This window comes from Peromyscus californicus, unplaced genomic scaffold, assembly GCF_007827085.1.
Source record: "Peromyscus californicus insignis strain IS unplaced genomic scaffold, ASM782708v3 Scaffold_6__1_contigs__length_162567912, whole genome shotgun sequence".
Taxonomy (NCBI): domain Eukaryota; kingdom Metazoa; phylum Chordata; class Mammalia; order Rodentia; family Cricetidae; genus Peromyscus; species Peromyscus californicus.
This window is the reverse complement of record NW_026294584.1, coordinates 5,988,904-6,016,486: the sequence shown is the minus strand read 5'-3', so window position 1 is coordinate 6,016,486 and position 27,583 is coordinate 5,988,904. Positions and strand designations below refer to the sequence as shown.

The 27,583-nt window shown below is 39.6% G+C and overlaps 1 protein-coding gene across 2 annotated transcripts in view; it reads right to left on the bottom strand.

Moving 5' to 3' along the window:
* Nucleotides 1-1,429: 1,429 nt before the first annotated feature.
* Nucleotides 1,430-27,583, bottom strand: part of Gnai1 (G protein subunit alpha i1) — an 82,619-nt gene continuing 56,465 nt past the window's right edge. For both annotated transcript variants that reach the window (XM_052719760.1, XM_052719761.1), the window contains exons 4-8: nt 18,548-18,705; nt 17,006-17,134; nt 10,949-11,078; nt 8,063-8,216; nt 1,430-3,495 (exon numbers count right to left, since the gene is read on the bottom strand). In XM_052719760.1, the coding sequence (XP_052575720.1) occupies nt 3,305-3,495; nt 8,063-8,216; nt 10,949-11,078; nt 17,006-17,134; nt 18,548-18,705 (762 nt within the window). In that variant the 3' untranslated portion in view covers nt 1,430-3,304. The remainder of the gene's footprint in view (nt 3,496-8,062; nt 8,217-10,948; nt 11,079-17,005; nt 17,135-18,547; nt 18,706-27,583) is intronic.

Below are 27,583 nucleotides of genomic sequence, written 5' to 3'. Positions count from 1 at the left end.
TCTCCAGTGACACCATGGCCCAGATGAACCAACATCCAGAATGGTTTGAAGGCAACTGGCTCAGACAATACAGCCTCATGGACTATTCCATAATCCTAAAATTTTCTTTGTGTCCCTATAAGATACAGCGCCCCCCTCCAGCAGGAAGTAGTAAGAGAAGCTATGCCCAAATTCCCAAATTATATGTAATTTTACTTTGTTAAGGTTAAAACCTTCCTTTAAGAAAAAAAAAAGGGGGGGAAGTGCTGTGGGATGTTCTGTATGTCAAATGTGTTGCTGATTGGTCAATAAATAAAACACTGATTGGCCATTGGCTAGGCAGAAAGTATAGGTGGGACAAGGAGGAGAAAAAAGTTGGGAAGTGGAAGGCTGAGTCAGAGAGACACTACCAGCTGCCACGATGACAACAGCATGTGAAGATGCCAGTAAGCCACGAGCCATGTGGCAAGGTATAGATTTATAGAAATGGATTAATTTAAGCTGTAAGAACAGTTAGCAAGAAGCCTGCCATGGCCATACAGTTTGTAACCAATATAAGTCTCTATGTTTACTTGGTCGGGTCTGAGCGGCTGTGGGACTGGCAGGTGAGAGAGATTTGTCCTGACTGTGGGCCAGGCAGTAAAACTCTAGCTTCTCTCTCTCTCTCTCTCTCTCTCTCTCTCTCTCTCTCTCTCTCTCTCTCTCGCGCTCTCTCTCTCTCTCTCTCTCTCTGATAAAGTTTTAAGTAAGTTACTGGTTTTGTGATGGACCATATTCATAGATGTCTTGAACCACATGTGACCTCTGAATTGTATGTATCTGGATGAAGATGCTACACAACAGGTATGTTATGCAGCTTTCTGTAACTATGCAACACATCTGACATAACAAGCTTACAAAGGGAAAAGGCTTATCTTGGCTTATGGGTTTGAAGATTCCAGTCTGAGAGACTGACCACACTGTTTAAGCTCTATGGCAAGGCATCGTGATAGAAGCACATGGTAAAATGAATCCACTCACTTCTTAAGCCAAGCATTAAAGAAAGCAAGAAGGGGCCAGATCCACACAAGCCTCTACTAAAGGACACCCTCATGGCTAAGGACCCCTACTGCTCTGCCTGCCATCTAGTCACCCTAGGACAAAGCAATTTACACATGGGTCTTTGGAATACATTCAATATCAAAACTGCAGGAGTAGCTAAAGGGTAATAATTGGCTTAAGAGAAAATGATGATGCATTGATCTGGGCACAGTGATATGGGGTTTGAATTCCCGTAAGGGGCCTGCAGGCAGGCAATTTAAATTTTGGTATCATACTGTACAAGAACACTTAGGGCAAACTCAAACTTCTCAGACAGGTAAAGCCAAGAAGACAAGAGCACTGGAAACAAGAAGGAAGCTTCTGTACACAGACACCTAAATTCCAATGCAAAATGAGTTCAGTCAACAGGTTTATAAAATTTTAAAAATTTAAATTTATTAGGATGTATTAGTAGCACAGTTACACAGAGTAGAGTTAAGGGATTCACCAATGATGGTCACCAGTATGTGCTTCTTTGTGGCTTTTAAACCCTATTTTTCATCATTCAAATTTATTCAGATAATAGTTGAATTTCATACATAGCTTCACAATGTGGGTCTGACAGGTCTTCCATTAGTAAAATGAATGAAAACATATCTTTCATGAAAGGCACATAAAATAATCTAAACTAACACTGAAGGAATTTTGATCACCTTGAATTTCTTTACATTACAAAAGAAAACAACTTCCCCCAAAGTAAACAGATGTGAATGTAGTTTATGATTCTCCCTACACTTACATATGCACAAACTTCAACAAGGAGACTGTAGGGGTGGCAACATCTGACGCAAGTGAGAAACCGCTCACTGGCAAAGTTTATAGAAAGTCTTAACGTTACAGGGTGAGTTAAAAAGGGAGATGAGCTGGGGAGTGCTGTTCAGTCTGCCTACACAAGGGCCCACAGACACACTGTAAACGATTAAAGGAGGAAGGGTGGCACTAACTAACAGAGTTCAGTATGCAGCACTATGTAACACCCACGGATGCACACACACACTCACTGATCTCGTTAAATACTACTATTCAATTTTGAAGCGTAATTGTCCTCTTAATGTCAGAAATCAGAGTGTAGCGTTAAAAGAATATAAATTCCAGCAAGTGGAAGGGATTTGAATGTCTAAGGGAAAAGAAGCGCCATTTGACATAAAGTGATAAACTTGAAACCAGTTATATATGAATCAAAAGCTTGCATACTATCAGTAATAGAGTGTTTTCTGGTTATCTTCCTAACAAAGAACTGTCATGTATGCTTCAGTACAAGGGATTTCTCAAGGAAAATACATAAATGAATATCTCAAAGTTCACATACTAAAAAATTTTTACCCACAAAAATGCTTTCCTCACTCATTTAAACTTTATTGTAAATAAAACCATGGTTATTTAAGTATATAAAATTAACCTGGCATCACCCGAAGGCAATGCAGATATGCCATCCAGATGCTAAGCTGAGCTGGTACATGGACTAAAAGTGAAGTGTTTTTAAGTCTAAGGTCCTCTTTCCTTAAAAATCTGGAATTTTAGCTTCTTAAAACAAATCTAAGGTAAAATTGAAACATCATGCACTCTGTGAAGAAAATGTCAATGCACACAATGTTTAACTAACTGATACAAAGGCAGGTGTGCCTCACCTCTGTAAGAACATCCCCATGAAACACATAACCTTTAGAGAACAACTCATGTTATTAAAATAGTCTGTGCAATGTTTGTACAAATAACATTTTATGAATACAAGTATACATAGAGTCAAGGTAAGGGTTTGTGACATTTCCTAATATTAATTACGGTACCTAAAATTTATAGGACACGAACATAAATAAAGCTGTTTAAAACTGGCAAACACAGAACTAATCTGTCATTCATTACAAGGTACTTAATATTTATGTTATTTCCAAAGCCATCACACTAGAATCGTAAGTTGCCATTCTTACAACCTAAACATAATATGGGAAATCAAATGTTATAAATACATCTTACATTTGCATATTTACACTTACACAGAAATCATCAGTACACTAGAGCCCAGCTTCATGAGCACACCTCACTTTCACATCACAGGAACATCTTTCACCTTTGAGAAAGTTCCTCTGACTTTCAGATAGAGACACAAAACAGAACAACTTTGGTCAGGTACAGGATGCATTTGCTGTATACTACATTCTGTGTTGCTGGGAGGCTCTAGTCTAGAGAGATCCATATATAAGTACTCATTTGGTTTGAAAATGCATTTTACTATCAACTGCAAAACTTAGAAGAGACCACAATCTTTAAGATTATTTTTGATGATGACGTCTGTTACAGCATCAAACACAAACTGCACATTCTTAGTATCTGTGGCACATGTGAAGTGTGTGTAGATTTCCTTTGTGTCCTTTCTTTTATTGAGGTCTTCAAACTGACACTGAATATATGCAGCTGCCTCTTCATATGTGTTTGATCCTGAGATGGAAAAAGAAGGAAAGAAGTATGCAAAAAGTTATACATGTATAGTATAAGTAAAATGTACTTTAAAACACAGATCAATTTTCCAAATATAAAATAAAGGGACTCCAAAACCCCACTTTCTAGAACAAAATGTCGTTGTTGTTGTTGTTGTTTTTTTTCAAATGAAAAACACTTTGTGTAAAGAAATCTTTACAAGCCATCTTTAAACTTAAAAACTCCTTTATATGGTAGTCTATGTGTGCTCTGTTTCTGCTTAAGTCTCCAAGAGCCGACCTCTTTTCTATCACCCTCCATCATCTACATCCCCAAGCCGGAGAATTCAAGCACCAGACCCTAATGGCGGCTTAGTATTACTGTGCTAACTGACTGGTGAATCAGTAATGCTAGCTGAATATTTCCCTCACCCCTTCATGGCTACTCATTAATATGCTTTTGTCATCCCTTTTTATTCAAAACTTATATCAAGTCTGTAATAGGGTTAAAGGTTGTGAAGTTAGAAAAAACAATGATGGCATACGCCTGCTTTCAGGTGAGGGGCTAGAGACTGGCTCCGAGTAAGAACAATTCAGAACTGGGTTGGCAGGATCTGAGGAAAAGCACACACAGACCCAGAAATTCCAGTTGTTGGGTGTAGGCTTGGTAGAAATTTATGTTATGGTCAAAGAAGAGTCACAAAGAAGGCTAGAGCATGGCCTTCTACTTCAGGAAATGGCCTGGCAGTCCATGCACTGTCACTGACACATGGGATCTGGGAGCATCACATCATTAGCAGCCACTCAGAAGTAAGGATGTAAGCAGTATTGCAAGACAACGTAACATGAGTGAACTTTTAGGGTATTCTCTGGATCCAAGGAGCCAGACACAAACATGTACATACCCCATGTGACCTAATAGTTGTTTGCAAAACAATCAAAATGTGTGCGTGAGGAAAAGGCCACTCTTAAATAATTTTGTTGGGGGAGAAGGGGAGATGCTTAGTTGAGACTGAAAGGAGGCAAAAGGGATTCTGGGTATTGGACAGATCAGTTTCTTGACTCAGGTATTAGATATTGACTTTGTATTTTTATACTGTATATCCACTTTTCTTTCCTTTTCTTTGTTTCTTTTCTTTTTGAGATTATAATATAATTACATCATTTTCCTGCTCCCTTTCCCCCCTCCAAACCCTGCCATATATCCCTTCTTGCTCTCTTTCAAATTCACAGCCTCCTTTATCATTAATTGCTGTTACATGTAAATATATATGTGTCCATACATATATGTTCCTAAATACAACCTGCTCAGTCTGTATAGGTTGCTTGTGTACATGTTTTCAGGGCTGACCATTTGGTATCGAATAACCGATTGGTGTGCTCGTCCCTGGAGAAGACCATTTCTCCTGTTCTCAGCATCCTTACTGCCTGTAGTTCTCTGTGTAGGGTTGAGGTCTCTTGAGTTTTTCCCCATCTACATCAGCGTGTCTACTGCTCTTGTCCTTGTTCAGCTCATGTTTAGGCAGTCATGTTGGTGAGACTTTATGTGTGCACTTTCTGAAATCACTACGAGAACAATCCCACAGGGAACTCTGATCTTCTGGCTCTCACAATCTTTCTGCCTCCTCTTCAGCTTTGTTCTCTGAGCCTTGGGTGCAAGAGTGATCTGTGGATGTATGAATTGGAAGTGGGCCCCACAACTCTGCATTTTAATTGGTTGTGGTTTTCTAAACATGCCTCACATTACAGCTAACTGTGTTCATGTGCACTTAATATTGCCAGAAAATAGGTTAAGATATATAACAGAACAAAACCTATTAAATCTCTCTTTTGTAATAACCCAAAATTACTTGTCTGCCTTTCAAGATTCTGTGCTTGTGGATTCTGTTCTTAGATGCTCGGTTCCACATCTGGGGCTCAGTATGTATCACCAAAGCTCAGTACCTAAAGTACCCCTTATTCTGAGGCTCAGTGTATATCATGAAAGCTCAGCATATAATGTGCCCCTTATCCTGCAGCTCTGTTTCTCTGCTGTCCTTCACAATCCAGTATTCTGACTCATTCCACAAATGCTCAAAATGTGCTCTACATAACAACCCGTAATTAACCAAATCCAGACAGGCTCTATGTGACTAAAAACTCCTATAGACGACACAAACACTACTTCAGCTTTGTGATATGCTTTACTGGCTCTCAGTTCTTTTTCAGCATTAGGTATCCTACACAGAATGCAATAACTCTATCTTGCAAGCCCTAACCACTTTTATCACACCATTCAGAAAACTCCAGTACAATGAATGACACAGGGCAAGGCTAGAGAGAGACTGTTTAGTGTCCTGGGATAGCACAGATGATAAAACCACAGACCCTGAATACATTTATATTTTAATTGTTTTATATAATAACCTTATAAACATCATATTCTATTAAATATTCTCTAAAATTTGGATGCAATGAACAATGGCTTATTGGGTTAAGGAAGCTATTAAAATATAACCACTAAATTAATTACAAATGTGTTTGGGTGAAGCAGTTTACGCCAAGTACATAGTTCATTTGCAACATACATTCTGGGTAGCTAAATTGCTTCACTCCAAGGGCTAGCAAATTCATGAGCAAACTACTGAATACATTCTATGATCTGATTTTCAGTCTGAAAAATGAAAGAGCAAAGTGTGTGTGTGTGTGTGTGTGTGTGTGTGTGTGTGTGTGTGTGTTGCAATTGTGTGTACATGCATGCTGGGAGAATAGGTATTTTCAATATGTGAACTTTCCTAAATGAATATATGATTGGGTTAAAGCAACTTCAAAACTAGGAAACTGGAAACTTTATGAGAGAGTGAGAAGAGGAGAGAAAGAAAACAGTATTAGCTTTGTTTCTACTGCAGTGCTAAAAACTGTGTTCAGGAAGCCGTTGAAAATAGAAGCAAGTGGCTGCCGAGAGAAACTTGGGCTGAAAACATAATTTTGCACAGTTAAGAATAAATATGACTATGAAAGGATAGTTTGGGAAAGAGATCACAGGGCTGGAGACGGACGTTGGTGAAATGGCAACTCACAGTGATGGGGGAGGAAGTGCACGGCAAGGCACAGACAAAGGAGGACACACCCAAGTGGCTGGCAGGGCCACACAGCCTCATCCACACAAGGCCATAACCATACGACCCAGGAGCTGATGTCGATGCAAGAAGCAACTTAGCCAATCATAGAGCAGGTAGTGCAGATTTGAAATTATAATCTTAGCCTTTGGGATACCAAATAATTCTGTAATATTCCTGTGTTTATCAAAGACACTTCCTCTCTGTTTCCAATGAGACTCTAATTAAAAGCAGCTTGACCGGTGTAGGTCTGGGTGCAGACACGCGACGCAATGGGGTCTGAAGTTGGACTGTGTCTGCATTAAGCTCTTGTTCTCAGCTGCCTGAATGGGGTTACCCCAGGACCGGCCCCACGGGCCAGCCAACATCAGCTGTGTGAGGACACTCATGCAACACTCACCATCACTGCGTTTGCTGCATCGCTAACTGAAATTTTATTTGGACTTTAAGAAGTTCTTGAGAATTTTTTGTTCTTTCAAACAGACTGAGGTAAAGGTTAAAATATTTTGATTTTAGATTTAGAGTTCATACAAACCAGTGGCAGTTTTATTTTTTAAAGAGACAGGGCCCATCACTTAAATATAAATATGAAAACCAATTTCCTCTGCTTATATGCGAGGGCTGGAAGAGAGAGTGGGTCAGCAGCTCTGTCCCTGGTATTCACTTTTTGTTTGGGGAGATAGGTTCTCATATACTCTGGTCTGTCTTTGGACTTACTATGTAGCCCAGATGGCCTTGAAGTACTCATCTTCCTGATTCACCTCCCAAGTCTGGGGCTCACATGTATGAACACTGACTCATTTTCAATAGCAGCTTGGGATGTGCTCCAAGGAACTAAACCAAATTTAAACCAATGCATTATTCCAACTTCCAGTTTTACAGATGAGGCACTGGAACCTAGAAAAATACCTGCTTTGATCAAGATCATAGATCTAACCTTGAAAAAGTTGGGTCTTCACTTCAAATCTGCTTTCCTCTTGGAGGACACTGTCCATAGCGGCAAAACTCAAGCACCATTAAGAGTCTCATGATCGAGGACTGGATTTCTTAAGAAACTTTCCCTGACACCGTAGAGGAAGCAGCTGTTGACTGGCTCCTCTTCACTGTCTCCCCACAGTCCTAGGCATGGTGTGTGTGTGTGTGTGTGTGTGTGTGTGTGTGTGTGTGTGTGTGTGATGAGATAGCAAGCAGAGACAGATCTTCACTTTGTTGATCCAATCTGTGATCTGTATGAGCAAGTCAGTTTTTAAATTCATAAAGATATGGAGCCATTTCTGGAAATCACCTGAAGCTTTTCCATAAAATGAATAAGGGATTTTCAGAAAACTCATCCACACCTTCAAGAACTATTTGTGTTCACAGGCAGTTTGGAAAATCCAGTGCAAGAATGAGTAAGCCGATGAATTCAAACCAACAACTGAACAATCTGGCCTAAGGGGAAGTTTCACTTAGGAATACATGATTTGCTAAGTTATTCTAAAAGTCAAATACCTGCGTATTCTGGGTAGCATATTGTGAGGGGGCTCTTTTTGATTTTTTCTTCAAAGAGGTCCTTCTTGTTTAGAAAAAGGATGATGGAGGTGTCTGTAAACCATTTGTTGTTACATATACTGTCAAACAACTTCATGCTCTCATGCATTCGATTCTGCAACAAAAAAAATCATTTTCATGAGCAGTGAAGGTTTGAGAAACAGGTTTTTTTTTAATGTAATTAACATAGTTTCCCTTTATTTTACACACTGACCACAGTTTCCTCTCCCTCCTCTCCTCCAGTTACCTCCCCCAACTCCCATCTACCTCCCCACCCCCATCGGCCCACTCCTCCTCAGTCTCCAGTCAGAAGGGGTAGGTCTCCCATGGGCTCGAACATAGCAAGGCACATCAAGTTGACGTAGGACCAAGCTCCTCCCCCTACATAAAGGCTGGGCTAGGTAATCCATCATGGGGCATGGGAAACAGGTTCCCAACAGCCACCTAAGTGCCAGGGACAGGTCCTGATCTCACTGCAAGGAGCCTTACAAACAGACTTAGCTACATGACTGTCACACACATGCAGAGGGCCTAGGTCAGTCCCATGCAGGCTCCCCAACTGTTGGTCCAGAATTCATGTGTTCCCATGAGCTCAGGTCAACTGTCTCTTTGGATTCCTCCATCATGACCTTGACCCCCTGGCTCATACAATCCCTCCTCTCTTTCCTCAGGATGACTCCCAGAGCTCTGATCAGCATTATTCATAAAAGCCAGAACCTGGAAAAAACCCTGGATGCCCCTCGACCTAAGAATGAATAAGGAAAATGTGGTACATTTATACAATGGAATATTCCTCAGCTATAAAAAACAATGCCATCATGAAATTTGCAGGCAAATGGATGGATCTAGAAAAATATCATTCTGAGTGAGGTAACCCAGATTCAGAAAGACAAACATGATATGTACTCACTCATAATGGATACTAGATGTAAAGCAAAGGATAACCAGACTACAACCCACAGCTTCAGAGAAGCTAGGTAACAAGCAGGACCCTAAGAAGGATGTATGGATCGCACTGGGAAAGGGAAATAGAAGTGATCTCCTGGGTAAACTGGGGGTGAGCTGAGGGGATGGGGGATGGGAACTTGAGGGATTGGGTTGGAGGCAGGATGGAGGGTGAGAGTAAGGAAAGAGATGTCTTGATTTGGGTGGCAGGACATTTCGGGGTTAGGGAGAAACCTGGTGCCAGGGAAACTCCCAGGAATCCACAAGGATGACCCCAGCTAAGACCCCTAGCAAAAATGGAGAGGGTGCCTGAACCAGCCATCTACTGTAATCAGATTGCTGACTACCCTAATTGTCATCACAGAGCCTTTATCCAGTAACTCATGGGAGCAGATGCAGAGATCCACAGCCAAGCACTGGGGAACAGTTTAAAAAAAAAAAACAAATGTTGCAGCAGGCCAGATCTTTTCAGCTGAAAACCATTCAACACTCTGAAGGACATCCCAGCTGTTATCTCAACTTCAATTTTGTCTTAACCTGTTCTGTCTGAGTCACTCTGGCTGATTTCAAACTCAAGCAAAGAAAGTCTTAGCGGTTTACTCCCTGTGATGAAACCGAGGCTGGCCCCGAGTGAAAGCAATTACCTCCTAATGGGAAATGAATTTTTCCCCTTTCCCCCAAGCAACAACAATTTTCTAGAAGCCAGCAGGAGACCCTGCACAACCAGGCCTGTGACAATGATCAACTGGAAAACAGTTTGACCCAGACAGTGGGATGATGCATACCCCCCCACCCCCCACCCCATTTCAGGCTCTTTCTTTTCCATACTGAATCCAAGAGCTCTTCTCACTATCCAGCAAGAGTCTAGGATGCTGACACCTTGTTCTTCCCATAAGGCTGTACTGAATGAATATCTTCCTACTTTGTCCTGGCTAGCCACCTTCTATTTAGAGTTTGGAGGAGATGGATGGCCAGGGCCAGTGGACTGAGGCCCCTATCCAGCCAGGTCTCTTGATCTAGAGCTCATAATAATTCCATGATAACACATTTTTGTCATTTCTACACAAGCACAACTTAGATTTTAAGCCAGCTGAGTGTCTCAACATCACATAATCATCACTGGGCTCAATGCCCACTGTGTAAAGTCTTATGCCCCAGATCCTGCTGCCGCAGCATGTTGCAATCAAGGGATGTCTATGTATAAACACATCAAAGAAATGTCACTGTTGTACAGATCACCCAAGATTAAGAGATAGCTGGAAGCTTTAGAGACTAATTATTAAACTGAGCGAACTGAAATCCAAGCAGCTCAACACTGTGGATATTAGCAAAGACAACTTCCAGTTTTTGTTCTCTACCCTTTGTGGGGGTGGTCTGGGTTCAAAGTGGACACTGACATATTTTATAGTGTAGGAATAAAAGAAATGTGTATGTGATGTTGTGTTTTCCCTCCTGGCCAACAACTGTATGTACTTGATTTAGAAAACCCTGAAATCTCCCCTAAATTTTCCTTTGCACTTAAGTACCAGAGTTTTAAATTCCTATTCAAAACTGCTTCCCCAGATTGATGATACATTATTGAGTGCTATTTGGAAATTATTATTATTCTATAAATAGCGAAGGATAACATATATCAAAGTTACAAGCTATTAGAGTAACACGTGAGGAAGGAGGAGCCTTGGAGCAGATGCACGGAATTCTCAGGCAGCTGTGAGTGAGGAGCACCTGTGCCTCCTAAGCATCTCTGCCCTTCACGCAGCAGTGGAGGAGCTGAAGCAAAGAGCCTGAACTTTCAAATACTTCATGCACAACAAGGATTTCTCAAGGTTTCTCAGAAGAGTTACTGGCAACATCTGCAGCTCCTGGCGTTTCATGCTGCACCCTAGAAGTGCTTCTACTTGCCATTTCTTCATCTTCAGCTAGAACCAGGTCGTAGTCACTCAGGGCCACACAGAAGATGATGGCGGTCACTCCTTCAAAGCAGTGAATCCACTTTTTCCGCTCTGACCTCTGACCTCCCACATCGAACATTCTGTAAGAGGAAAATTTATGACTTGACACCACATTAAATGTTCAAAAGCTCCGAGGAGTTCTGTAATGCCAACAAAAATGTTCTGCATAGCTTGGGAACTGTGGGATGGGAAGAAAGGAGAAAGGGACATAGTGGGTGGGAAAAAATGTTACCAATTTGTTTTCTCAAAGGCAAAGGGGGGGGCTAAGTTATTTTTTAATAGAGTCTTTGATCACAGCAAGGGTAACTCTAAACAAAATACAAAATACTCTTAACAAACAACACATATGGGGCCTTGAGGTGGCTCAGCGAATACCTAGCAGCCTGAGTTCAATCTGTGGGTCCTTTCCACATGCACTCTGTGGCATGTGTGCATGTGTGAGTTCATGCACACACACACACACACACACACACACACACACACACACGATAATAATAAATTAAAATTTAAAAATGTATAAAAGCATAGACACCCATTAGCAAACATATGAAAGTGCTGAGGACATCAACACAACTACAGATTAATGGATCTCACTGCTTATAAACACTGACAGTCACAGGAAGCAGTGGAGGAAGCCCAAGATCAAAGAGAGCACACTCCACTTGCCAGTCCCAAGCAGCAGAGCCAGAGGACAGGGCTCCCCTGTTCCTACTGAGAAATGAGTTCTGTCAGAGCAGAAAGCAAGATGCTGATGGAACCTCAAAACAATTTCAGTAAGAAAATGGTTGTGCAGCAAAGTCATTTTAGAAAGGGGCCAAGAGGTTTGTGTAGATTATAGAATAAAATGAGAGAGAGGGCGAGAGAGAGAAGAGGTGAGGGACCTTTAAAATAAAAATCCCTCAGTTGTTATATAATATACTGTCCTGGACAAATGGAGGCTAGTGTACAAGGTTCTGACACAATCAAACAATAGAATACCAATGACCTTTTCTTCTTGTTCCTGGCAAGTTTAAAAGTTAAGCAAAAGTTTAAATTTGCATAGACTACATTATACAGCCCAGAAATAACTACTTATATAATGGAAACACTGTGTAAACTGGCACATTTTTAAAGGCCCCATTTATCTCGATGGTGCACTAATTAAAACCATTCCTATTTAATTCCCTACAGAGCAGTAGTGGCCTACAAACCAAATCTGAATCCGTCCACTAGTACTGTCACTTTCATCATTTTGGTTTAGGTGGAAGCTGTTCCTAAAAGTTTGCTATAATAAAATGATCCCACCCCGGCGTAAATCAGAGTGGATAGGTTAGAAGTAAACAGAAAGCAGAGTGGGTAAGATGTGACCCACTGTAATAGAGATCAAAGAGGAACAAGGGAGAATTGATTTAATTAGATCAATATTTGTTACACTGCCTAAGAACACAATTTATAAAGAACTTCCCCATAACCTTAGCTAGCTTCTTCACACAGCATGCATCACTCCTCCACAGGCTGTACCAATCCATCCCATCCAACACTGTCTCTATGATGCTTTGCCCACCCAGTTAAGTGCTTCTGTGTTACTGAGGTGCTTGATGTCTACAGCTGGCTGATGTAGTAATGAAGACTATGCTCAATGGTGTAGCCAGGCTCCCTCCAATCAACCAAGAGGCCTGAAGACTCAAACCTAGGGTTTCTCAGACAACATGAAAATATCCTCAGGACTGCACCACAACTTTTATTTGAGCCTGGTAGCCTGCTCTACCAACTCAGGTCTGCCAGTGGCTTCACACAGCCTAGTCATGCCTGTTCTCTGGAGAATACTGAGCGGCACTAATGGCAGTCAGTACCAAGAAAGGGAGCTACTATAACAAGTATCTACAGATGTGAAAGTGAAAGGGGTTTAGGACTGAATAATGAGTACCATCTTGAAGTGTTCTGAAGCACTTCACATAAAAAGAAACAACTAGACTGTCTTGAAATACAGACAACAAAGTTCATTTACTTCAAATTCAGATGAAAGTGAAACCCCTGGAATTTCTATAGTCTTAGGGAGTGCATGTACTGTGATGAACAGAAGAATGCAGACACAAATCTGGTTAGAGACACAGGTGATGAGTTCTCAGAGGAGATGGAAAGGGTCCCCTGCACGGGGTGATGCTGTAACAACAGGCAGAAGTGGTTGCGTTCTTGTTAACATCAGAGTCTGTAAAAGATGGACATGTCTGCTTCTAGGAACACAACAGCAGAAAATTAAACTGAAGAAGAAACTCCAAGCCAGAAGGGAGCCCCTCCCCACATACAGGAGAGAAGGACATGTGACAGGTCAGGAGGCATAGGTATAAGCCAAGGTGTGCCATGAATTGCCAGCAACTACCAGATGCTAACAACAGGTCAGGAATACGCTCACCCAGGGCTGTGAGGCAGATGCCTCCCAACATACTGATTTCAGTTCTAACCTCCAGAACAGGGAGATGGTAGATTTTCACTTGTACATGAACCCAGTTTTGGACAATTTGTATGGCAACAAATAGAAAGTGAAAATATTATTGTGCGATGGATATATTTTATTCATAAGCTCTACTTTTGGCCACAGCAATTACCATCTCCTAAAAATTAAGTATCTGCATTTTTTACCTGCCTTTTTCCTTGAAGAATTTAAAGCAAAGACTTTGTCTTTCTTTGCTTGTTTATGTCCCCAACATTTGATACAAAAAGGACTCTATAAATATGTACTACTAAATAAATAAACCATGCCTACTGTCACCTGGTACACCGATGGAGTTTTATCTTTACACAGTTTTTAAAAAAGAAAAAAAGACTCATTTTATTATTACACTTCTGATCAAGGGCAACATTCTAATAGTTAAGCATCTTAATGGGGTTTACCCAGCTACTTAATGGGGATATCTATGTCCAAAACCCTTCTGCTCTAACCAAAATGCCTTCCAATTCCTCCTTAGACCACCCCAGCTCACAATTAACCATTTCCTTACCAAAACACAGCAATTTAAGTTTTCAGTCCATGGTACTAAAACGAGGTAGACTACTGGATGTCGTAGTATACACCTTTAATTCCAGAACTCCAAAAAGGCAGAGTCAGGTGGATCTCTACGAATTTGAGGCTAGCCACAGTGAGTTCTGGCCATCCAGGGCTACAAAGTGAGACCCTGTTTCAAAAACAAAGCAAAGCAAAACAAACAAACAAAATCCCTAAGTAAACAGAATTTTTAAAAAACCAGACCCAAAGATGTCTTGGAGTTAGGCAAATACATTTTAAATCTTCAAACAATAAACGTCTTTATAATTAAATGTCTTTCCACAGTTTTAAGACAAATGGAGCAACAAATGAATATGTCTCCAGACCAGATGGTTGCATATGGTTACTTAATGACCTACACATTTAGCAGGAAGGCTACCTGGCAGGAGACTCGGTAGGAAGGGAAAATATACCCACCATGAGGTGCAAGAGAAGGAATGGAGTGAAAATAAGGGTGGACTCGAAACCACACGTGCTATGTAAAGCCTGCACTGCAGACACAATCTACATCGTCACTCAAGACCATGGGGGACAGTCCTTTCTGGAGTTAGAAGAGATTATGGGAACTCAGAATGGGACTGACGTTCTTTGGAAAGCTTAAATATGGGAATCCCTGATAATCAGTGACAGTGACATCAGCAGGTAGGCTTCACTTATAACACACACACACACACACACACACACACACACACACACACACACACACACACACACAAGCAGGCTGAGATGGAATTGTCTGTCAATAGTAACTGTGCTCCAACTTCCCAACATGGAGTACTGAGCCTTCATTAGGAAGTGAACTGACAATGGTTTGTTTTCTAAAAAATCTCTGACTGAGAATCTCCTTAATTAAATTGCTTTTAGAAATTCTGTTCCATTATCCTTATCATTTTAGAGACTCAAAGCTACCTGAAGCAGTCTAACCCATGATTCATAGTAATGCTTTCTTTTGAATGACTATCTTGAACCAGAGTATTTTATAAGCAAAACAAAAAGGGTAATTTCAATGACAGCATGAACTAGTCCATTTCAAGGTGCTGTAGACAGTGATGTGGAACAGATGAGTTAGCAGTGGCTGCTAGTTTTCCCTTTTGTTCCTTTTTCCTTCAACTTTTTAGATACTGTGGTGATGGTGTAGAAGAAAAGCTAAGGGAATATACTTTTATCAACCATATACATTTGAATTTCTACAAACCAAACATAAAGCACTAAAGATAACCTGAAAAACAAAATGTGTAATGAGTATATTAAACAATGATTTATCTAATCTCTCTAATCTCTCATAAAACTTAAAAAAATGAAACCTTAACAAAACATGGAGTATGAATATCAAGACAATTTTCATAAGGGAAGAGTCATATATCATAAATTTCTTTTCTAATAATTTCTGTAGTGACAAGTGGGGTCTGCTCAGTCTGAGTCATTGGATCTGTAACTTTCTGTGGGGGCATGAAGGCACTTGGCTGGACCTTACACAAGAATACAACTGTAGTGCTCCCTAAACCAATCTTACTTACACTGGTTTAATAAAACAAAGGGAAACCCCCACCTGCTGAACAAGAAAAATGATTCAAAACCCAGGCAACACATTTCATTCTAGCATTGTATCTTTCTCTGGAGTTACTAATTAGCTGATATTTATATGGTCTAGGGAACATGGTATTTAGCAGAGTCTGAGTAATCTACTGTCAGGTTTGTGTGACAGAGGAGCCCAGCAAGCTGTCCAAGGGCTTTACATCAGGATCCCTTCCTCTGGACACAAAACTGACACTTAGGGAATGTGTCATTTTAAATGAAATTGAATCATAAGACATGTGGTTTTGAAAAACAATTTTCTCCAGGTCCTGAATAGAGTTCAAAATATAGAAACATAATATGAAGGAACAAAAGAGTAATAATTATAATCTTAAATAAGTACATAATTTTAAACATTAAGTAACAGCACAGTGGTCTTGGATTTCTGTGAAAACACAGGTATTTTGTTTCAGTAAAACACTCTGTAGTCAAGTTATTGTTCTCAGGGACACATCTTTATATGAAATAAGTGCCTCATTTTCCTTGATTCTATCATTATTACTCAAATGAGAGTGAGGGGGACAAAATGAGGAACACCATGGCACATGTGCAGCAGTTCTAGCTGGGAAGCCATTGGTTTAGCAAGTGGAGCAATAAGAACAAAGAAATGGGGAATAAAAATTAAACACAAGAAATCCGGTAGCAGGTCATCTACAAGGGAAAACTGGATGAAAGTCACTGTCATGGGGCTATGGGGCTGGAGGTGGACCTGGTAAATTAAAACTGGGATTTGGCTGTGACTCAGTCCTTGTGTTTCTCTCTTTTTTGAAAAGTATTATTTATTAGAAAAGAAATGCAATTTTATGAATGTCTGTGTGATGGTTATTGCCTTCCTCTCAAACTGGCTCATTCCAAGTGAGAAGTTGGAGGGAACATCCCCCAACCCCTTCCATTCCTAATGCATCATTCTGTACTGTTCTTTCCAAGCAGGTTCACACTGGACACACCTGAAGCAAACATTGCCCACCACCAGACTTCAAATATTAGTTTGCTTCATGAAAAAATTCAAAGGCACCTTTCTTTAAACACATGTTTATAAGTAAGCACATATTCTAAAACTAAAGCTCCCTATTTTACCTAAAGACAGACAGAGATGCCTTCATCAGACATGGACCTATAAATTAAAGACTTAGTTTCATTTAGTCAAAACACCCAGACTCTATTATAGTTCGGGCACTGAAAAAATAACAGGCAAAGGGAACTTGTCTGGTTATTTTTTCTTAAATAAAAATCAACATATTCTTTTGAAAATGTTGTTCTTGCTCATTTCCACAAATTTATTTTGTCTAATCTTATGAAAAAAATTTCCAGCAGTAAAAATGTTATAAATATTTGTTATTTTGCCTTTTGCTTCTAAAGCAATGCATTTTAAAACCAAGTTTATAAGCCATATATTTGGAAGTTACTCACTTAAAATGGAGATCTTTGAAAGTAAAATGGGTTTCCACGATGCCCGTTGTTTTCACCCTGGTTCTGAGAACATCCTGCTGAGTCGGGATATAGTTCGGTTGTGCTATTCTGTCCAAGTCATTCAGATAGCTGAAAACAAGCAAACAACAGACACAGTGCTAACAGGAACTAGAGGCAAAAACTATTACTTAAAATGAAAACTACAGCATATTTTAGTTATGTAGTGTTCTTAAGTTTTCAAGGGTCTTTATGAGCATATAAAACAACCAGTTTAAGTTTCCATGTCACACAATTACTCAAAAATCTTTTAGTGTCTGTTTAAATTTGTCAAGCTTTGTTTTCAGTCATAGCAATTCAAAGGGAAGTGGCTCCAAAGTGTCTAAACTAAGAACATCATAAGCTTGTTTCCTAAGATTCTTCCTTACACTTTTAGGGTAACAGCGTGCTTGGGTCGATACTTTCCCCTCTGTTGAAGATTTCACAGGTCTTAATTGTAGAGGCAGTGGCAAGAAAGCTCAGCAAAGACTGGATGCGATGTTGTTTCCTGCTAGCCTTGTATTTCACACAGGGAAACCCACACTGTTCTGTTCTCTAATTCAATAGCTCTACAAACATTGAGTCTCCCAAAACAATACAGGCTCTTGTCAGTGGTCTTACTTGCCCATCACTATTAGAGGATAAGACCCTATTGTTAAGGGTACCACACACTTTGGCTTAAGATACAGAAAAAGCAAGCTGGAACAGTTTCTTCCCTGAAGGCAAGCATTAAAGTCCCAGAGGTGCTATGCAGGCTGCTGGAGAGAAAAGGCACCGCTGGTCTTGTGAACCCTATGAATCAAAAGTCTAAGCTGCCAGGCAAGATGTTCCCATCTTTCAATAGTGGTACCACTAATACAGGGGTAACCAACTGCCATCTGATAAGAATCCTGTTAACAACTTGTCTGGGGAAGTTGTAGGCCCAATTATAGTTACTAAATTGATATAACATAAAGCTACATTCTAAATATGTATGTTTATACTCACAGACAAAAGCTACTCTCAGCCTTAATGAGAGAAGCCTCTCTTTACAGCAAATGGTGGTGAATGTTGAACCTCATAGATGTCTAAGATAAAGAGAATGAGTGATGGCTCAAACCTAAACAAGACATCTATACCACCCTGTCTAAGGCACGGAGAGCTTACCAAGAGTAAGAGGGTGCAGGGAGTATTTAAGTGCAGATCAGTGCTCTGAGAAATGCAGAGTGTATTTTTGGAAGTTTCAGTGACATTCTTAGAAGTATACTGGAGACAATCCTTTTCTATACAGTTTCAATTAGAGATTACATATGCATGAGTCTTTTTGAAAACGTGGGTAATAACAGCATTGCTACCACAAACATACAAAAAAATAAATGACAAAGAAACCATTCAAATATTGTCACTCAGGAAACACGAGTTGTATAAGAACGTGCCAGGCAATTCTTCAGCACAAGTGGCATGGAGATAGATTTACCAGCACATAATCACTCACTGAAGCTGAGTTCTGAAGCTGTGACTACTTACTAGGCTGCAGAGTCATTCAGCTGGTACTCTCTGGATCTGTTGAAGCAGGCTTGCACACCACTGTCTTTCCACAATCTCTTTATGACTCCAGCAAGCTCAGCAGTCATAAAGCCTTCTTCTGCAGCCCCAGCAAGCACAAAGAGCTGGCGAGCATCATCCTGCACATTCGACAAAACAAGAGGCATTAAAGATAAAAAAAAATTACAGATGGAGAAATACACAAGAACAAAAACATAACTGTGAATTTCCTTCAAGCTTTTTATAGAAGTGCCACAACTTTTCTTCAAAGCACCACTTGAAAAGTTGGCTTATGCAAAACAAAACTATAAACATAAATCGCAAGCCTATGCTTTGTGGTGCAGGTGGCAGCTATCAGAGCACCTGGGGCTGAATGAATAACTAACGTCACAGCATATGAAGAGGCCTCAACTACCTTAACACCCACCGAAAGAATGTTGTAGACTGAAGATCATTAAAAAATAAAAAGATGAATGATACAAAAAGTCATTCTCCAAATTTTTTTAATCAAGGAAGCATGACACCATTAAAGATGATCTAAAACACAATCTAATTAAGTCTTAGCTTTTTGATACCGTTTACAGATGCAAACTACTGTCAGGGAAGAGAGAAATCAATGTGAAGAAAGCAACAATAGTTTCACAGGATAGTCTGTAGATTCTCAAGAGACCTTAATACACACACATGTTAACAATCAGTGAGGAAGCAGCTGGGAGCAGGTGTTTGCTAACCCAGACATGGGGGTGGGGAAATGAGTACAGCTTTGGAGGAGATATACCCACAATGCATGTGAGGGTGAGGGAAAACACACACAAAGTTCTAAATGAAAGAAGACTATATAAAGTTGGTCTGGTTCTGCGTTAGTGATGAAGCTGCTAACAATTTTTGAGCCACACATAATCAACCACACTCAGTCACCGTTGCCAAAAAGAAACAGAAGAAGAGCCTCTGAGTGTAATCCCAGTTGTCTTATACAACCACGCTTTCATAGAGGGGGGACAGGAGGCCAGGGGAAAGGAGCTTCTACTTCATGTGCACCTTATTCACACCAAGTCTTCAAGATCTGGGCTGTAGCTCAGCACATCTTTACTAAGACCAGACGCATATTTACGTTCTCAGCTCCGATGGGTAGTAATTACCATCCCTGGTAGCACAGTGGAGACTCTAGGTAGAAATAATTTAAAAACAAAACCAAACAAAGCCTAGGTGTCACAAGTTACTACTTTACTTAGGTTAATTTTAGCTTGAGATGTGTGGTTTGTACAGTAGGGGAATAAGTCATTGTTATTCCCAAGGACTGTCCTTCTGAACTACAGCGGGCTCTCCAATCTTCAGGTTGAAGGTATCTGAAAAGTTTGCATGTACTGGAGAGGTATAGTGTTTTTTTATATTTTTAATTTTATCATTATTCTATGTACAATTCTGTATAAAAATCTATTACCCTATATGATCAGGTATTATTAACAGTAATCTAGAAATAATTTAAAATACACAGGTAGGATTTCTAAAGATTATGTGTAAATACACTTTTTGACTTTTCTAAATAGGTTTTTACTACACAGTCCAGGCTAACTTTGAACCTGTGATCCTCCTACCTCAGGGCCAACTGCTGAGATTACAGGAGGGACCACCAAACCTGGAAGCCATTTTATAAATAAATTTGATCACCTTCAGATTTTGGCATTTGCTGAGTGTTCTTGAACTACTGGGGGATGAATGCATTGCAGTTGAGTCTTACAGAACTGTGATGAAGGGTGAGGAAGAGAAGTGTCTCAAGACAGGCTTACGGAGCAGACAGGCTGATGATACAAACTCATTTGACTGCTAATTCATGAAACATTTTCTTTTCAGCTGGAACTCATCATGGAAACTAATTAAGTTTCTCAGCATGGGAACACATTATTCAAGCATATGTTTCCCTCTTTAGTAAACCACAAGAGAAATGCATGAAAGCCAGCAACATGCACACGTCCTTAGTAAGCATCCCATCAGAATGCAGCCACTCTTGGTACTATTGACCTAGTTCCATTAAGCAATAAGGCCACCTTCTAGAAATAACCTATACACAAAAAACCTTGCCATTTTTATTTACCAAACCACAGAAAACATAATTTTGTTTAGAAAAATACTTAAGTAGGCTTTTAAAATATATTACATTATGCAATCTTTCATAAATTTTAGTAAAGTTTTGGCAGAAGAGACCAAGACCCTCCAGTCTGGGTCATCAGATCGGAGCCTTTTCTTTCATACTTTCTAGGAAGATGTCCTAAAGGAAACACAGAAGGAACTTTGGATGTTGTCTTTATAAACTGCTCTTCCCGAGGCATTTAAATGTCTCTTCCTTTTTTAGACTGTACACGTCAGTGAGACCATGTGATCCTTTTCTTTCTGTACCTGCCTCATTTGACTTAAGACCATATCCTCCAAGTCAGAAGAAAATGTTGATCAAATTTGTAAAGACAGAAAATTAAACTGTGCTCACCTGGGACTAGGGAAGTGGGTGAGGAAACAGGAAGTGTAGTTCAAAGGATAAGTAGCCAAAGGCAGGTTGAAATTAGGTAGTGCAAGGAGCTAATGCCCAACACCTAAACTAATCATAAAGTTGCATTTTATTGGAATTATATTAATTAAGTTCACTTTAGCCACTCTTCTCATTCAAAAATGTAAGATGTGAGATGATGGACTGCAGTGGGTAGCTGTTCCAGCTTTGACCTTGAAGCACTGCCCCTAGTGGGGCAACCGGTAACTGCCACACAAGCCTGCCCCTTGGGCCTGGCCAAGGTGGGAGCCCTTAAGACCCAAGATGTGTATTGTCGGCTCTCTTGGCTCCTCGTGATGCTGGATGGCAGACCAAGTCCCTGGTACTCGGAAGGCTGACATAGGAGCATCTCAAATACTAGGACAACCTGGGCTACACAGTGAGTGCAGTCAGTCTAAATTACAGGGAACCCTGTCTAAGGAAAAACTGTCACTGGCTGGACATTTAGCCATCAGCCACAGGTGAGCACTGAGGTAATGAATTTGAGCAGAAAGCATTATAAAAAGCTTTCTACCTAACCTTTTCAGTCACATGGCCCCAGGCAACTTGCCTCAAGGACCACATCCAGTCACCCAGTCATCATATAAATCAGTAAATGAGCAACCAGTAAGCCTTTATTGTCTAAAATTATAAAATAATTGTCTAAAAACTAAAAGTCCTTCCTTGTCTAAAACAAGAAACCTTAAAACTATAGGACAATGACTGTTTTTTTCCCATTTGGAAAAACAGTCTTTGTAAATGTATATAAAAACAAAACTCAAAATCATTTAGAGACATCCACAGGGGCACGTAACGTCAGAGATAAAGGGACAGTGACCCCGGAAGCTGGGACTGGAGTGTGGTTAGGGAAGCAGCTTACAGGGCCATGCTGTGGTGTTAAAAGCAAAGAAGGGCTGGACACACAGCTCAGTTAGACCTAGTTCCACTTCCAGCCTACTGGCTACTCCAGACCAGACCACTCTCCACATACAAGACAGCACTGTGAGCGCCATGTGGTGCACAGATTATGAATATAATGCTCACATACATAAAAATAAAACAATCTTAACTTTTCTTTTTAAAGACAGAATGGACATGAACATGGAAGCAGGCCAGTTAAATATGACCTGAGAGTGTAAATCCAAGCTGATAACTGCGCTTTGGAACCCAGGAAGGAGCCTCTTACTTCAGTGCTCCATTAGCCAGATAGCACAGGCTTTCCCAGGGATAGGCTAGACACTTGGCTGTGGTGTGCATTTTGTCTAAAACTATCTCAGACTTTACAGGATTCCGAAGTCTCTACCCAAGCTGGGGAAGATTTTGAAGGACCAGGATTGTTGGTTTTTGACATGTTAAGGGTCACAAAGGCAAGAAAGAGTACACTTCCTGTGGGGCACAGAGCAGAAACTGTGCATTTTCAGGACCAGACACATCAGGATTCATTCAAAAGCAAAACCGCTCTTTAATAGTCAAAGCAATCAAACTATGAAAACCCCAGGGGAAGCTTTTAAAGCAATGGCTAGATGACTAATCATGACACAGACGACAAAATTCCAGATGAAAGTAATCTTTGCACAGAGAGCATCAAAAGGCCTTATAAAATACAAGGAAAGCAATATGATAAACTAGATCAAAAACAGAGATAGCTCTGAACTGAAGCTATAAGGACAACTTTCTGCTGCCAGGTCTGACATATGGACATCCCTTATCCCAATGCTTGAATCATCTATAAAATTTGCCAGTGATATTGGAAATCACATACAATGATAGCTTCTCTTCTGTGCAACCCACCACATTTCTATAGATATGCGGCTATACATGTGCATATATATGCATATACATATACATGTGTGTATATGTACCATATATATATATATATATATATATATATATATATATATATATATATATATTTCTTAAAAGCTATAATCAGGAAAACAAAGACCTTTGGTGTGTTGGTCACACTGTGGCTCAATGCCAACCTCAGATGATGAAGGGTTGCTTTACGAAGCATGAGACGGCAACAGATTTTCTCTAAAATCAATAGTAAAATATGATTTGAGACAAGAAGATAGTCATTTTACTTTCCCCCTTTTAAATAGTATTTTTAAAAAAAATCTAGGTTAATTTTAACTCATTTAAGATTGTAAAATTTTTTACTAAATTTCAGTGAATTTATGAGGAATCATGAGCTTCATTGTATCAAGAAAGGAAATTACTGGTAAATGTATACCAAAATTTTTTATGCATGTTTATGGTAATAAATATATGTTCAAATTAATAAAAAATAAAATACTGGCATTTAGGTTTTTCATGTGCGTGTTCAAAAGTCAACAGAGACACAGAAATGCATGATAATTATAAGTGAAGGGAGGCAAGAAAATAGCCTATGCTGGAAGCAGACATTACACTTCAAATTTTAATGTCATTTAGCTACTTGCATAGGTATTTCTCAGGATGGAAACAATATAAAACCATGGGCTCCTCACCGTTTTCTTCCAACATAAAGTGGGATGCTACTGTAAATGCCTCAGATGCTCATCTAGCAGGCACAGCAAGGAAAAATGCCTCAGGGACATTTTGAAGAAAGAGTAGAAATTACCGGCTATTAAAATCCTACAGTATGTAGAACAGTCTGAATTTAATGCATGCCAAGAAGATAAAAATACTAACATAAACTTATATGATAGAGGTGGTAAGATAAATCAGTATGAAAGAATGTAGTTATCCAAAAATACTGATGGACAATAAGTTATAAACAGGGAAGTACAAATATACCTTATTCTATTCATGCTGATGGATAATAAGTCATAAGTAGGGAATAATAAATACAGCTTATTCTATTTATCCAACAGAAAGTTTCAGAGGGACTAAAGAACAAACAAAGATACTGAAATTGACTGTCGTACAGAACCTTTAAAGTAGCTATACATGTTTGGTTAAATCTTTGATGGCGTGAAGATGTTCTAAATTAGACATAATAGAAACAATAATATAGGGAGTTTTAATAATGAAAAGTACCCAACAATGAAATGAAGAATAATAAACAAAATATGAGAAATTGCCATTTGGGAACCAAAGGCTAATTCATGTGTACTTACAAACCAGCAAACAATGGGTAAGCAAAACACAGGGCGGGCACAAGCCACAACAGAAGTACAAACACAGTAAGACAGGCCGTGGAGAGATACAAGGGAAAGAACTCACATTACACAAACCAGGCAATTCCCTTAACCTTGGCTGCCTAGAGTAAGAAAAAATATACAGTCAGATCGCTGTCAAGGCGAACTGCTAAGCATTCCTCAAAAACAATCTTGCAAATCAGGCAAACAGACATACAGCAACCAACAAGCTGACAAAAACAAACCACACACGTATTCAAGGAGAAAAGGGACCACCTCTTAGGGGCCAAGTGAGGCTGGAACATGCTTACGTGGACCTCAGGCAGGCTCCGAGATTCCTCACAGTATATGGCATCTTAAGTGGCTTCCAAATAGTGAAATTATTTGCTTGGGTTTGTTTTCAATTTATTTCAGATCTAACTCTACTAGAAAAATAAAAGTCCAATGATATATAAATTATAACTTCATATTTTTAAAGCTATCCTAGTAAACACATTCTCTGCCAATTGCCATGAACCTATATAAACTTGCTTTCTGGCTGTCCTTATTCTGTGCCTGTTATTGAAGGCTAGCCCACAGTTCTAACTAAAGTACCCAGGGCCTAGCATGTGTTAACAATTCTACATAATGCTTCCTACCACACAACAATCTAAAGTATTAATACTTTAGTATCCATAGGTGGACCACCCTCACTCTGAGAAAGCCTTAAAGGGACAGCAGTTGTAAATTTAACTGCACTATACCAACCTTGAGAATTATTTGCTGTGGAACAATCCTTCTATACACAGTGAATATGTATTACTCTCACAGGTTAATAAAGAACTGACTGGCCTACAGCTGGGCAGGAAGATATTGGGTGGAAGAGCCAGACTAGGAGGATGCTGAGAAGAAGAAAGGCAGAGTATGGTGTAGCAAGCTGATGCAGAAAAAGAAAGATGGACATGCCATACTGAGAAAAGGTACCAAGCCATCTGGCAAAGTATAGATATAAATATGGGTTACCTGAAAATATAAAAGTTAGCCAGAAACAAGGCTGAGCTATTGGCCGAGCATTTATAATTATTACTAAGCCTCTGTGTGTTTATTTGGGAGCTGCTGGTGGGAAAGAAACATCTGCCAACAATTATTTTTATTTTTTCAATCAAAATAGATAATGTATGAGCTGTGGCCATACCATTCTGAACATGCCTGACCTTGCCTAAAATTGCCAATGTATACACTGTGTACAAATCTGCTAACTGCAGAAATTACCATATATTGGTCACAATTTCTGAAAGTCTATTTCTTTCCCCCTCACTTTTCAACAAGCAAAGTGCATATTAAGATATAATCTCAATGTAGATGGGAGAAATCTCACAGAGCCCCACCCCTAGAGGAAGAGCTCCAAGCAATAATCAACTGCTGAGAGAGGGTGAGATAGTCTCCCACAGAGACAGCCCTCTTGCCCCAGCAGTTATGTATTTATTCATTTATGTGTATATGTAACAACAATGGTTAAAAAAGAGGTATCTGAATTAGGGAGAGAGGGAGGAGGGAGAGGAAAGGTGAAATTATGTAATTATACTTTAATTATTTTTTAATTTAAAAAGATATAATCCCAACAAAAACAAGCAGGGTTTTTTAGTGTCTGTTTAGTTTCAACAGAATTAGAGAAAAATACTTCTCAAGTCCATTTGGAACAGAAATCCATAGTGGTCTTGATATTTGGTAAAAGTATAAGAGTGTAATCAAAACCTACTAGGTGCCAATTCATCTGTGAAGCAATATAAACTTAACACCCTGTGAGTCTGTCAACAATAACAGTAAAATTATAGAAAATAAAATCAATAATTTATTGAGGCCTGTTATGTCCAAGACATGTTATAAACAATCAGTATTGATTTTTCTCTTTCTTAAAATCCTATGTGGTAGATGTTCTTTTGTTTCCGATTCCAATATAATTAAACATGATTAGAGGCACTGAGTGACATAATTGGTGACTGGACTGTGAAAGAAACAAAACTACATCAGCATAGGGAAAAAATGTCTATACGCACAGTCAATTGCATGTTAAAGGTAGTGTTTCCAAGTCATTGGGGGAATGGATTGTAAATGGCAATAAGGCAGGAGACAAATTATATGACATATTTAGATCCTATTTAATGGAAAACACCCACAAATAGGTGGATAGACATAGTAGAGAAAACCATAGTACTAGAGAACTTGTAATTTTCAGATTGAGAAGTTGGGCCAGTCTGTAAGTGACTGTACACAAGCCTAGCTCAGGTCTCCAGCTCCCAGGTAAGAAGCCAGACATGGCAGACTCCTGAAACGCCCTGGCTAGCCAAGCAGGATGAATTAATGAACTCCAGGTTCATTGTGAGTCCCTGTCCCAAAAAGTAAGGTGGTGAGCAATTGAGAAAGACAAAAGATGATGTGGACCTCTGCTTTCCACACAAAATGCACAGGAACATATATACTCACACACATGGGAACACACACATGGGCACACATGCACGTGCGTGTGTGCGCGCGCACACACACACACACACACACACACACACACACACACACACACACACACACGGAACACACACACAAATTCAAGATCATCATTGGCTCTACCACACATTTGATGACATTTTAGGACATATGACACTCTGGCTCAGCAAGAACAACAGTAATTAGAGTAATTGGACAAAGACAGGAATGTTAGAATTAATTGCAAAAAAACAACCAAGGAAACTAACAAAAAACTTCCGTAATAAGAAAATTTTTACAACAAAGAGTAAATATCTCTAATGTTCAAAGAAAACCACTGCAAAAACATTTAACAAAAATGAGAATACTCAGAGGAATCCATGAGGGAAACACAAACAGACAAAATACAAAATAAACCATTCTCATCTTCCATAAATGTCAGAGAAAAACAAAAAGCTAAACTGATAATCTTCCCCATTTGTAAGCTGGTCACATTTAGAATGCTGGTATGTCCGAGTCAGTGTGACCCTCAGAAAGCAGATAGTGAAAAAGGCTTGGTACCAAAGATTATTCACTCTGCCTTCGCTTGTAAAGCAGATCTGTTATCCTTAGCAGAGTTAAATATCTACTTTCCTTCACCTTATAACACTCACAGGAATTGCTACTTCTGAAAAGGGAATTTTCACAGTGCCTTTGAATATGCCATTCCCTGGTTGCAGACTGCCTTTTCCTCACTTTTGCCTACAAACTTCTCACTCAGGTTACAATACTCAGCTCAAGTGTGCCTTCCTTATTTGCAGGCCCTACTTAATTCACCTTTATATTCCCAAGAGTAATTGCAAGGGGCTTGTAATGGTTTAAATTCTATGTAGATACAAGGCACCCTGAAATACAGGACAGGCAGAAGGGGAAGAGACC